At 41.4% G+C, this 14,301-nt stretch overlaps 2 protein-coding genes across 5 annotated transcripts; both read right to left on the bottom strand.

Moving 5' to 3' along the window:
* Positions 1 to 19: 19 nt before the first annotated feature.
* On the bottom strand, positions 20 to 1,443 carry LOC104414778 (non-specific lipid transfer protein GPI-anchored 19). 4 transcript variants are annotated; one of them, XM_039299459.1, is made up of 3 exons: positions 1,007 to 1,443; positions 841 to 900; positions 20 to 349 (listed from the first exon to the last, which is right to left on the bottom strand). In XM_039299459.1, exons 1-3 carry the CDS (start codon positions 1,341 to 1,343, stop codon positions 306 to 308), a joined length of 441 nt encoding a protein of 146 aa, XP_039155393.1. In that variant the 5' UTR covers positions 1,344 to 1,443; the 3' UTR covers positions 20 to 305. The 4 variants fall into 4 exon arrangements, with proteins under 4 accessions (XP_039155393.1, XP_039155394.1, XP_010024246.1 ...); XM_039299460.1 differs by having other exon boundaries at positions 841 to 876; XM_010025944.3 differs by having other exon boundaries at positions 20 to 379; positions 841 to 876; positions 1,007 to 1,442.
* An 11,744-nt stretch (positions 1,444 to 13,187) lies between these two features.
* On the bottom strand, positions 13,188 to 14,136 carry LOC120286725 (non-specific lipid transfer protein GPI-anchored 19-like). The gene has a single exon (XM_039299175.1). It carries the CDS (start codon positions 14,036 to 14,038, stop codon positions 13,676 to 13,678), a length of 363 nt encoding a protein of 120 aa, XP_039155109.1. The 5' UTR covers positions 14,039 to 14,136; the 3' UTR covers positions 13,188 to 13,675.
* Positions 14,137 to 14,301: the final 165 nt, after the last annotated feature.

Here is a 14,301-nt window from a genome sequence, read left to right as displayed (position 1 = left end):
TCATACAAATAAAGCAAGAGATCGATAATTCCAATCATGGTATATTGATAAGGGCAAAACGACGACAACAACAAGGGAAATACGTAGAGCGGGATACAACGTATATCAAGCACAAAGCACACATACTTCAACAACAAAGGGAAATGCATACGGTGTCGCGTGCGCAAGCACAAGCACGCGTCACATTATTATAGTCCGGCGTCATACATCGCCGAGGAATGAGAAAATTCAGATAGCCATGGCGGGGACGTATCCAAAGGTCGCCATGAGGACCGAGAGCACTGCGAGGGGAAGCGGCGGCATCTTCACGATTCCGTGGCTGGTGGAATTCCTGCAGCTGGTGGAATTCCTGCAGTCGATGGAGTGGCTTTGGATCCCCCTTCATTTTCATAAAACGCATGAAGAGAAAAGAAAATTATTACAAATTCGGTCTGCACTTCTGAAACTCCATGGTTTCTTTCTTCGTATTCTACTCCTGTTAAGCTGGTTTACTGACTGTTTTAACATGGTAGATAAGCTAGACATTTCTGTGTATTTCACGACTCCAACGTGCTATTCGATATTCATATTTTGGTCGGTACGAAATGTATTATCCACGTATAAACGTAGTCCAAGAAGTTTCTTGAATTTTATAGGAACTGAAGGATCGGCCTAGAGCGTGTACCTCATGGATTTTAGCCTTTAGATCAGCAGTATGGTATGGGATTCATCTCAAATATTTCATTTGCTTTATATCGATCGAAAGAAGATGACTCCCATTTTTGGCTTTCATATAATTGCGGGCTAAATGCATATATGTGACATGATCAACTTATGAGCCAGAGTGACTAGTAGTATTACCTGATTTGCCACTCGGCGAACTCTCCGGTGAGCCGGCTGGAGCGACCGTTCCGCCAGAAGCTGCCCACAAGTTGAAGCATCAAATCCCAGAAAGCACCACGCCTTGAAAGCTAAACAAGAAAGCAGAGAAAACGAGAAACCACGCTCGGTTTGCACTCAAACTCACCGTTGCACTTGCTAATGGGCGGGGTCTGCACGTTGCAGGCGCCGGGGAGCGCAAGGGCGAGGGTCTGGTTCAGGGTCACGCCGAGGGACGACGCGCCGCCGTTGAGGACCATGCAAAGGCACCGCGGCTGCGACTGGACCACACTGGCCAGCTGGGAGCAGCACGAGGAGGACGGGGTGGACGAGCTCCCCGTCACGAAGCTGAGGCACGGCGCGAGGCCTATGAGCACGCTGGTGCACCCGGATTGGGCCGCGGCTCGCGCACAGAGTACGGCCACGGTCACTGCAAGGGCCATAACTAGGCTCGCACCCGTCATCTTGTCGCCTTTCGTAGCCATGAGAGAGGCGGTTCCAAACAGTTTCTTCTCGCGGGTCTAATTCAAGAAATCCGAGCGTGCTCGATTCGTTTGCATGCCCTGAGTTTGTACTTGGGCAGGAGCTACTCCTTTATATTCAAGATTAGGGTTTTGCCTTGGACTTTATTATTATCTTATATCTGGTATGTGCTTCTTTGGTGAACTAAAAGAGCGCACATGACGTAAGTCTCAAGAACAAATCAGAGTAACGTGGCATGTCTGAAGAGACAACCCTTGTGGCCAGGGTATACTTTATCATGCTAGGAAAGTGGAATAATTTCAATAATTAGATATGACCCTATGAGAATTCTAGATGACTTGTCGAGTTAGGAAATTAGAATAATTTCAATAAATAAATATAATCACATGAGAATTAAAGATGATAGTAATGTTTGCTTTTTTAATGTTTATGTGACGAAGAAAATAGATAGATCGGTAACACTAAAAAACATGAACTGAAATCGATATTATCGAGTTATTGCCGAGAGTCGGTGCATTTTCTTTTCTCTAATTGCTACAATAATGGAAATTATTTTGTCCCTCCTGCATCGTATTTGCCCGAAGAAGATTGAAGAAAGCCTAGCTAAGCTGGTAAAAGATTGTAATTGGCCATAATGGGAAGGAAGCTATTCGTTTACCTAATCGCACGATAAAACATGGGGGCATTGAACTTGCTTCTAGCGATTATAGGTGAGATTAGATTTGACTAAGCTGCCGTGGGCATAAAAATCAAAGCAGCATGCAAGATCGTTGGGGAATATAGCTAATTATGTAAAATAATAAAAAAGCTCACTCTTGGTTCTACTAATTGAATTTTTTTGGCTCGTGGCCTCTGAAATCTAGCGTAGCTTTTTTTTTTTTTTTTTTTCAAAATATAGGAGATTTCTGTTCATGGGTTTAGTGGCAAAAGAAAAAAAAGGATCACGGGAAACTTTGAATTCATTGGTTTCATGAAAAATAAGTGATATGATTTTTTTTTTTCGAAAAATATTTGCTTGAAATAACGAGTCAATGGAAAATAGTTCAATTATTGACAACAATTTATGTTTAAACATTTTCATGGGTAATGAAATATTTCTTTTCGTTAATTGATCTTTTTAAGCGACACAGGTGACTGTTTTTATTTATTTATAGAAAAATGTGTTTCAAATTCATTTTTTGGGAAATAAACACACCTTTCAAAAGGAGGAAAAAATGGGAACTTTGAAATTGGTAATACATTTAGAAGGGATCTTGAGTTTGGTCCTAATCATAGGGCCAATCCTAAATTTAGCATTGGATGCCAGAATAGTGTTTGCTACTATAGCCTACGCAATTAAATATCATAAGAAAATCAAAATAACGAATTAATGGCTCTTTTGTTTGGCGGAGAAATACTATTATCAATTAGATTCGTGCTAATTGAGAGGGACATCAATCTTCACTGGGAAATTATAAATAGAGAATATGGACAACAATACAAGTGATTTCTAAACTTTTCTCCAATATTAGATATGATCCTTGAACTAATTTTTTTGTTTAATTGAGTCGTTGAGCTTACAAAAATCCATTGAATATAGATCTTCTGCTTGAAAATTGCAACCCAATTAATTAGGGGTGCAAACACCGAGAGTAGGGGTGAGCATTCGTCCAAGGTTAACCCTAGACCGACCCTAGAAAGCCTAACCTTGCTGGTCTTGGTTCAGTTTCTAGGGATATTGGGCTGGTTCTTGATTCTAGGATTCTTGAACTAACACTGTACGGGTTGATCTTCGCTTTTGAGAGTTTAAAGTTGGTCCAATTCGGACCAACCCTGAATGTATATACTATATATAATATATCTAAAATAATTTATAATTTATTTATATATTCTAAAGAGAAAATCCTATGTCAAACAGCGTAAACCACATTGTGACGTGCTTATAGCTTTAGCCAATATGAAATTCGTGGTTCCGAACAAAGTCGGTCTTTTTGGAAATCGTCTACCTTAAAGCTTGACAACTCACGAGTTCTTCCTCTACAATGGAATGTAGAACATGGGGATTTCGTAAATGAAGAATTTGAGTTTGTGAGGATCGCTTAGATATGGCAAATGGGTGGGTTGAAAATGGGTCCGACTCAACTTGATCCAAATGATTCATATTGTTCCTTTAATGGAATATAATGCTCAAATTTGATCCATATGACCCATTCCCAACCATGTGCGGCTCCAATTCTAAACAATTGTTCCATTTTAAGTATAGAAAAAAAGAAAATTGAAAAAAAAAAAAAAAAACTAGCCAACTGAAAGCAAATCAAACATGAAAAAAATTAGTAAACGAGATAATTATTAAAAAAAAAAATTGAGAAATCAAGTTACTAGAACATATCTATTATTATTTCTCGTGATGCTAGAAATTTGATAGGAAGATAATATGTGATGTAAATTTCTTCTCTTATAAGCATTAAAATATTTGTAAATACCCAGAGAGTCGTTAGGATCTTGAGCTAATAGTGAAGCTTCTTAGATCGACTGTCAAGGAATTAATAAGAATAATCTATTAATTGTAGACCTATGTTTAATCAATCAAATTTTCGAGGTGAGACTCGATGAGTTCGTGGAACTTAGACCAGCTCTTCCTTGTCCTTGCTTTAGAAAAAATGATGGTACTCTTCAACTCCTTTATAATTTTCGCTTGCCCGGCCAGACTCCGCCGTTGCAAGCTCGTGACTGGCCGAGCCCCACGACGTTGCCGGCAATCCAGCACCACCCCCTCCCAGCTTGATGGAGACACGAAACGTCCCTGCCAGCAACCGCCCCAGTTCCCAACCCTCCCTCCCACTACCTTCGACCCCAGTTGCGTCCATCGCGTACCCTGCTGAACCTTGTATCGAGCCAGCTCCAAGGTCCAGCCGAGCCAGGGAGGTCAGATCTAGGGCTCACTCTAGCTCAGATTTGAGCTCTAAACTCGAGTGCATCGACCGAGCTTTGGCTCGATGACAGCGGGGACGAGCCAGAGCCGAGCACATGGAGACTGAGAGGACGGTGTCGACAGAGAGCATAGGTGTTGGTCCGTGGGTGGCGGTGAGGGGTGGTGGAAAGAGCAAGCCACGATACGGGCGTTCCAATCTCAGTGCATTCATAGCAATCTTATAAGAACCGATTGGAATTGATCCTACCATTTAGTGGTGAAACTATGCTATTCAGTGATATTACCGCCGCTCACGTTCCATTGTTACGTCAGAGGAGTGTATTGAACAAGCGTCCCCTCTCATCCTTCTTCCAAGACTCAAATCTTTTTATTTTGCAACTTTTATGCCCTTGGAAAAATACGATCCTTCAACGGGGTTCGCGGTAATATTTGCATCGGGCATCGTAAATTTGAGTCCACGCATGAACTACAGAACCTTTTCGAGCGTAAGGAAACGCTCGAGGATTCGACAGTTCGGAAATCAAACATAGGTGCTAGCATCTAGACTTCTGAACTTTGTTTTTCTCAAGTATCAAATGCAAATACTGCAGTCTGCATCGCGAAAACATCTCAAGAATAGAGATCATTTGCATGCCTCGATTTATTTCTTGATCAAATTTTGGCCGAAACCGTTGCCATGCATACCATCATCGTACAAATAAAGCAAGAGATCGATTATTCCAATCATAATATATTGATAAGGGACAAAACGATACACCAACTAGGGAAATACGTAGAGCGGGATACAACGTATATCAATCACAAAGCACACATACTTCGACGACGAAGGGAAATGCATACGGCCTTGCGTGCGCAAGCACAAGCACGCGTCACATTATTATAGCTCAGCGTCATAAATCGCCGAGGAATGAGAAAATTCAGATAGCCAAGGTGGGGACGTATCCAAAGGTCGCCATGAGGACCGACAGCACTGCGAAAGGAAGCGGCGGCATCTTCGCGATTCCGTGGCTGGTGGAACTTCCTGCAGTCGATGGAACGTCTTTGGATACCCCTTCATTTTCATTAAAACGCATGAAGAGAGAAGAATTATTACAAAATCTGTCTGCACTTACTGAAACTCGATGGTTTCTTTCTTCGTATTCTTCTTCTGTTAAGCTGGTTTATTGACTGTTTTAACATGGTAGATAAGCTAAGACATCGCTCTACGTGCTTCACGACTGCGACATGGTTTCTTGAATTTGATAGGAACTGAAGGATCGACCTAGAGCAATACTTCATGGATTTTAGCCTTCAGATCAGCAGTATTGGATTCATCTCAAATATTTCATATGTTGTGCATCGATCAAAAGAAGATGCCTATGATTTCTAGTCTGTTGTGCAGAAGAGCACCCTAACTAGGTGAGATGAAAAGTTGAAAAACATGAATAATCAAGAAGATAGAGATTTAGGTGGTTTGGTGAAAATCTGCGTATGTCCACAAGAGAGAGACGATTTCTTATCTTCCGATCCCTACTTCCCTAATCCCAATAGGAAATGAATTCCACCCTAATCTTATCAGTTTTGAAACTAATTAATAAATCCTTAGTGATCTCCTAAATCCTAGGGATATCATGACATATCCCAGTTACATTGAATTTGGACTATTTCCCATGAAATCCCTTGTAGATAGATGTAAATCTAGGAAATATATTTGGAAACGTATAGCTTGCAAGCTCCAAGCCTTCATAGACTTCCCGATCAACTTTTCTGAGTCTGTTGTTAATCAAAATTTCGTAAAATTCAAGACAACATTAGCAAATCTCCACCTTTGGCTTGAATAAAGCACAAGCCTTCACTTGAACCAAGAAAATGAATATATTTCTCTTTCCACCGTACCTTCGCAAAGGTATGCCCACACCTAGACCAATGCGGCCTCCATCAACTTCAATGATGAGTGAGAAAATCAAGTCTCAACAGGATTAAAACTTCTCCAAAGTAACTGTCTTCATGAGCATATTCACGGGATTATCTTTAGTAGGGATTTTCTTCAAAGTAATGCTACCATTCTCCACGGATTCTTGAATCTTGTGGTACCAAACTTCAATGTGTTTCGTTATGGAAGGAAACACTTGATTCTTTGCAAGACATATTGCGCTTGGCCTATTGCAATATAGTGTAGCACTATTATGCTTTAAACCCAACTCCATGACCAAACCGATTAGCCATATTCCTTCTTTCACAACCTTAGTTGCTACCATATACTTAGCTTCGGTTGTACACAATGCTATAGCAGATTGAAGTATTGTTTTCCATGAAATAGTTCCCCCTCCAAGAATAATGATGTATCTCGTGATAGACCTTTGCTTGTCCAAGTCACTAGCAAAGTCAGAATCGACATAACTTGCTAAATCAGTCAATTCTCCCTTTGAACTGAACATCAAATCCATTTTGATAGTTCCAGTCAAATAACGAAAGATCCATTTAACAACTTTCCAATACTCCTTACCCGAATTGCTCATGTATCGGCTAACGAGACTCGTTGCATGAGCCAAATCCGGTCTGCAACAAACCATATCATACATGAGGCTCCTTATTGTGCCGGCATATGGTATTCAAGACATCTTTACAACTTCCTCATGTGAACTAAGACATTGTTTCTTGGATAATCTGAAGTGATTTGTTAAGGGGGTACAAACCGGGATTAGCTTTTCCCATGTTGAACCGCTCCTAAACCTTCTCAACATACTTCTTTTGATTTATCCAAAGCTTATTTGTATGTCTATCTCGAAAGATTTCCATGCCAATGATCCTCTTTGTAGCACCAAGACCCTTCATTTCAAACTCGTTGCTTAACTAATATTTTAGGAGAACGATGTCTCTCATTTATCTTGTAGCAATCAACATATCATCAACATAGAGCATCAATAGAATAAGTGACTTATCGGCCAAAACTCTATAGTAGACACAAGAATCATGCACACTCCTCATGTAGCCAATACGAAGTATAAAAGAATCAAACATTTTATTCCATTGCCTCGGAGATTGCTTTAAACCGTAAAGTGATCTCTTGAGCAAAGAAATGTGATTCTCTTTCCATTCTACCTTGAAGCATTTGGGTTGCTCCATGTAAATTTTCTCCTCCAAGTCACCAGGAAGGAATGCCATCTTCACATCTAGCTGCTCAAGCTCCAAGTCATACATGGCCACCATAGCTAGTAAAACATGAATTGATGTGTGTTTTACAACTAGGAAAAATATCTTGTTGTAATTGATCCCCTCCTTATGTGCATAGCCCTTAGCAACAAGGCGGGCCTTGTATCTCTCTTGCTCTTTCTCTGTTGCCGCTTCCTTTCTTCGAAGAACCCATTTGCAGCCAATGACTTTTCGATCCTTGGGCTTCTTCACAAGTTCCCACGTCTCATTCTTTTATAATGATTCCTTCTCCTCCATCATTGTAGTCGTCCACTTTTCTTTGTGATCACTTTTCAAAGTTTCGTGATAGGAGCTTGGATTGCCGGAGCCTATTGTAAGAGCATAAGCAACCATGTCGTCAAAACCGTATCTCTCCGATGCTTTGAGAGCATGTCTTCCTCGACCCGTCACAATGGTATAAGAAATTTCTACCAATTCTTTAACTTTTAGAGCTTCATCGGATGACTCATCATTCTCTATAGATTCTTTGGCTTCAAGCTCCACCTTAAATAGAGTTATCACTCTCCTATTCAATAGATGTGTTTGGCATGTAGCTTAACTTCAACATTGCAGATTCATCGAACATAAGATCCTTGCTCGTGAGAACTTTCTTCTCGCTTGATCCTATAATTTGTACCCTTTCACTCCTTTCTTGTAACCAAGAAATATGCATTTTTTGGCTTTGGATCTAACTTTGAGCACTTCGAACTTTGCATATATACAAAAGCAGAACAATCAAATATTCTTAAATTAGAATAATCAACAGTTTTATCAGTTCGTACCTCTTCAAGACTTTTGTATTTAATTGTAGTTGATAAAGATCGATTCACAGGAGAACATGTCATGCAGACAGCTTCTACACAAAACTCCTTGCTTAGTCCTGCATGTAGCCTCACGCTCTGAGCTCTCTCTAATAAGGTCTGATTCATCCTTCTGCCACACCATTCTATTAGGGCATATTCGAAACTATGAAGTGACTTCTAATCCCTTCATTCTTGCAAAGCTCCATTAGTGGTGTCGATTTGTATTCTCCTCATTTATCTCGATCTCAAGCGCTTCCCCTATGAAATCTCAACTTCAGTCTTCCTTTCTTTGAACTTGTCAAGACATCACCTTTGTGGCACATGAAGTAGATCCAAACTTTTTGAGAGAAATCATCGATGAATGTCACGAAGTATTCATTCTCACTTTTTGACTTTACTGGTGAAGGATCCTATACATCCGTGTGTATATACTCAAGCATGCTCTTGCTCGTATGAGTTGCAATCTTGAACCGTACTTTGCATTGTTTTCCAAACACACAAAATTTGTAGAAATCTAATTTGCATGTTTTCATACCTTGGAGTGCATTCCTCTTGTGAAGCTTCATCAATCCTCTTTCCCCCATATGCCCGAGGCGCATATGCTATAGATAGATGTTATCTTTCTCCGTGCTAGCATTTGTGGACACAAATGCTCCACCTTGCACTGTGGTTCCTATAAGTCGATGTAGGTTCCCGTGCCTCTGTCCTTTTAGAACAACAAGAGTTCCCTTGATAACCTTCAAGACTCCAACTTGAGCTGAGTACTTGGATCCATTAGATTCAAGTGCTTCCAATGAAATCAGATTCTTCCTTAGACCCAGTACATGATGCACATTCGCCAAGGTTTTGATCATGCCATCAAACATCTTGATTTTCATGGTTCCAACTCCCACAATCTTGCATGGAGTATCATACCCCATGAGAATTGAACCACCATTTTATGCCTTGTACTCATTGAAGTCTTCTTGATGAGGACTCATATGATAAGTGCATCCGAAATTCAAGATCCATGAATCTTCGAAGGTGTCATTCCCCAATGATATGGACAAGACGTCCCCATCATTGGTCTCAGTGCTGTGAGCTATACTTGCTTTATCCGAGCTCTTCTTCTTTTTCTTGTTCTTATTTGGATAGAATCTCTTGGTATGCCCTTCCTCTTTACACCCGTAGCATCTTCCTTTGAACTTTCCCTTGGATTTTGATTGACCCCTACAGCTCGATCCTTGATCCATTGATAGGCTCAATCGGACCACGTTGCATGTCCTCTCCTCCATGTCAGCCCAGTCATCATCAGTGATGGTGTTCGGCTTATTTGATCTTCCCATAAGAACCTTTGATAAACCTTGTTCAATTAACAAATCATTCATCCTTCTCCACCATATTGTAGAATTATTCTTCCTTGTGAATCGTTCGATATCAAATAGAATAGTCAAACCTTTTCTAGCCATCTAGTTATAAGTGGCAATACAAGAATGGAGAACTTGGAGTGCTCGATACCAATTATTGTGCGGAAGAGCACCCTAACTAGATGAGATGGAAAGTTGAAAAAAAAAAAAAGAATAATCACAAACATAGATATTTATGTGGTTTAGCAAAAATTGCCTACATCCATGGGAGAGAGAGAGATGATTTCTTATATTTTGATGTTGACACCTAAATTTTGGCTAGGTATTTTAAATTAATTTGCATAAAAAATTTGGGGATCAATTTGACCCTAACAAAAACGATTTTCGCATCTATTAGGCCTTAATTTCTATTTTGCATCCATTAAGCTTTGTTTCCTTTATTTTTGTCACTTTTTCGGATAATTTAATATATATATATAAAGGGGGGTCTTATAAGGGTGGGCGTGAAAGCCCAGCCCCTTCTTTTTGTTCTCCCTCGCGCGGGCCCCCAATGCCCAGCCTTTGCGACCCGGCCCAACCCCCTTTTCTCCTTCATGTCTTCTTCCTCCCCCTTGTCTTCTTCCTCTGCAGCACCCGCAGGAAGCCGGACGCACGCGATGCCGGATGAAGGAAGAGACGGCGACGCACGTGGAGCAGGCAGAGGTGACGCGCCCTCAATGCGGAGTAGGATACGCAGGTGGGCAGCTGAGGGGACTCCAGTTCGACCGCACCAAGGGCTGTCGGGACGCCGAGAATTGCTGGCCGAACCTCCGTCGACCGGCATCCCTCCGCCTATAAACAGGCCCTCAGACGAAGGCCAAAGGCAGACGGCCGAGAAGGATCAAGGGCCTAACGCAGTTCCACTCCTCGACGTCGCCGTGCTTCAGCCACCGAAGACGCCCGCTCAAGCCCCACGCTGCCGAGCTCGTCGTCACCCACCACCTGGCCGTCACGTCCGCCTATCCCTCGGCCGCCCCCGCCGCAAATCACCGGGAGCAGGGGCACAAAAGAGGCGGGTCTACAAAAGGGGTATCGGGTCGCAAATCGGGTTAGGAGCGGGTCGTATTCAGGTAGGGTTTCGCTCATTCAAGCCGGGTCGAGCGTGTGGGTCTCAGTTGGGTAGGGCTCCTGCTAATTTGGGCCAAAAGCATGTGGCTTTTGCAAAATTCATGGGCTTGTCTTGTGGGCTGAGTGTTTTTTTAAAAGTGTGAGGCCCGGTATGGGCCTTGGCCCATCCAGGCCAGCCGCTGGCAACCCAGGTCGGTCTCAACCTAGGAATCCGACCCGGGTGGTTTTATACATAATATTATATTATTATAATAATAAAAATAAAAAGTCAAAAAGATAAATTATTTTCTGAAATAAAAAAATACAAAAATCTCACAATTTTCTAAAAATCAGAAAAAAGCCAAAAAATGATTTATACTTAAAAAAGATCAAAAATAAAAAAAAAAATGTTTTTTATGTTCAGAAAATAGAAAAAGAGCAAAAAAATGTTTTTCCTCCATAAATGCATGAAAAATCCCTTGAAAATCCAAAAAGCATTTGGGTTTAAACAATATTAGGTACCGAAAAGACATTAGTGATTAATTAGTATTATCAAATCTCCAATTTTAGTTTCTCCGGTTAACCAAGAACGGATATTTCTCTCAATATTTCGCTTATTTCTAATAGACCCACTCAAATTTGATTAGTGACGACTCATTTTTAAAATTAACTTATAAGTTAAAAAAAATTAAAATCATAAGTCGTGAATTGGTGGGCTTAAGAGAGCCCGAATTAAGCCTAATAAACCTTGCCAAATTATTAGCCTCCACAGGCACCCGTCCTAATTGGGCATCGAAAAAAGAGGTCACGACACTTGAGCATATTTAGATGCATGATACAATGCTGAATAAATAGTTCCTCCAATCCCCATTTTCCTAATCCCAATAGGAAAGGAATTCCACCCTAAAGATCTTATCAATTTTGAAACTAACTAATAAATCTTCAGTGATTATCCCATAAATATTAGGATCATGACATATCCTAGTTACATTGAATTTGGACTATTTCCTATGAAATCCCTTGTAGATAGGTATGAATCTAGGAAATATATATGGAAATGTATAGCTTGCAAGCTCCAAGCCTTCCTAGACTTCCCGATCAACTTTTCCGAGTCTCTATTTGATCAAAATTTCATGGAATTCAAGACAATATCAGCATAGTGTCATATGATTGCTAAATGCATACACATGACATGATCAAGTTATGATCACCTAGTATGTCCCCAGACGAACTCCTTGGCGAGCTAGCTGGAGCAACCATTTTGCTAGAAGCTGTCGACAAGTTGAGGCATCAAATCCTAGAAAGCATGAGCCATTGAAAATTAAACAAAAAAAAAGAGAAAATGAGATACCACGCTCGATTTGCACTCGCCATGGCTAGGCAAGGCCGACTTGCCCATCCCAACGATGGTGATACTCGGCCTTGCCATGGCCGGCCAAGGTAAAGCCTCGCTAGAGAGAGAGAGTAATATATATATTAAAAATTTGAGAGAGAGTAAATAAAAGATTCGAAAAAATTAAAAAATATATTAAAATTTTTTTACGTCAAAAGTAAAAAATTTGAAAAAAAAAAAATATTAAAATTTGATACATCAACGTCAGCCATAGAGTCAGCCATAGAGAGAGAGAGAGAGAGAGAGAGAGAGAAATAAAAAAATTTCAAAAATTTCAAAAATATTAAAACATTGATACGTCAACGTCGGCCGGATGGTTGGCATAGGCTAGTGTCCACGTTAGCATCAGTTCGTCAATTTTGACTGGATTGATTGAATTAATATAATTACAAAAGATTTATGACTAAATTGGCGAAAAAAAAGTTTAGGACTGAATTTGAGAAATTGTAATAAGTTTATGACTTGTTTTGGTAATTTTCCCAAAATCAAACATGTGGTAGGGTTTAGACTTCTGAACTTGGTTTTATCAAGTATCAAATGCAAATACTGCAGTCTGCATATCTCGAAAGCATGTCAAGAGTAGTAGAGGTTATTGAAATGCATACCATCATCATACATATAAAGCAAGAGATCGATTATTCCAATCATAGTATATCGATACCGACGACAACATCGAGGGAAATACGTAGAGCGGGATGCAACGTATATCAAGCACAAAAGCACACACACTTTGACAAAGGGAAAATGCAGCCGGCGTCGCGTGCGCAGGCGCAAACACGCGAACATTATTATACTTCGGCGTCATACATCACCGAGGAACAAGAAAATTCAGATACCGACGATAGTGGGGAGGACGTATCCAAGAGTCGCCATGAAGACCGAGAGCACTGCGAGGCGAAGCGGCGGCATCTTCGCGACTCCGTGGCCCATTTGCGCGACTCCGTGGCCGTAGGAAATCTTCGCGACTCCGTGGCCGGTGGAATATGCTGCAGTCGATGGAACTTTCATTGAAATGCCTGAAAATGAGAAGAAAATTATTACAACATCTGTCTGCACTTCTGGAAACTCGATGGTTTCTTTCCTCGTATCCTACTTTAGTTAAGCTGGTTCAATGACTGTTTTAACACGGTGGATACTAGTTAGGATGGACATTGCTCTATGTGCTTCATGACTCCGACATGTTATTCGATCTTCGCATTTTGGTCGGTACCAACGTATTATCAACGTATGAAAGTAGTCTAAGGAGTTTCTTGAATTCAATAGGAACTGAAGGATCAGCCTAGAGCGTATCCTTCATGGATTTTAGCCTTAAGATCAGCAGTATGGTATGGGATTCATCTCAAATATTTCATGTGCTGTGTATCGATTTAAAGAAGATGACTCCGATTTTCGGCTTTCACATGATTGCAAATTAAATGCATATATGTGACATGATCAACTTATGAGCCAGAGGGACTAGTAGTAGCACCAGATGTGTCGCTCGGAAAACTCTCTGTTGAGCCAACTGGATCAACCGTTCCGCCGGAAGCTGCCGACAAGTTGAAGCATCAAATCCCAGAAAGCACGACGCCTTGAAAACTAAACATTGAAAGAGAGAAAACGAGAAACCACGCTCGGTTTGTGCTCAAAACTCACCGTTGCACTTGCTAACAAGGGTCTGCACAATGCAGGCGCTGGGGAGCTTGAGGGCGAGGTTACCACTGAGTATTTTCTCCTGGTTCAGGGTCACGTCGAAGGACAACGAAACGTCGTCAAGGACCGTGTGAAGGCACTGCGGATGCGACTGGACTAAGCTGGCCAGCTCCGAGCAGCACGAGGAGGATGGGGCGGACGAGCACCCCGTCACGAAGCTGAGGCACGGCGTGAGGCCCTTGAGCGCACTGGTGCACCCGGATTGGGCCGTGGCTTGCGCACAGAGCATGGCCAGGACCACCGCAAGAGCCATAACTAGATTCAGACCCGTCGTCTTGTCGCCTTTCGAAGCCATGGGAGTGGCGGTTCTAAACAGTTTCTTCTCGCGGGTCTAATTCAAGAAATCCGAGCGTGCTCGATTCGTTTGCGTGCCCTGAGTCTGCACTTGGGCAGGAGCTGCTCTTTTATATACGAGATTAGGGCTTTTGCCTTTGGACTTTTATCATCTTATGTATGGTATGTGCTTCTCTGGTGAACTAAAAGAGAGCAGATCAGAGTAACGTGGCATGTCTGAAGAGGCACGCTTGTGGCCAGGGTTTACTTATCATCCTAGGAAAT

This window comes from Eucalyptus grandis, chromosome 8 (genome assembly GCF_016545825.1).
Source record: "Eucalyptus grandis isolate ANBG69807.140 chromosome 8, ASM1654582v1, whole genome shotgun sequence".
NCBI classification, from domain to species: domain Eukaryota; kingdom Viridiplantae; phylum Streptophyta; class Magnoliopsida; order Myrtales; family Myrtaceae; genus Eucalyptus; species Eucalyptus grandis.
This window is presented reverse-complemented; position numbering and strand designations above follow the sequence as displayed.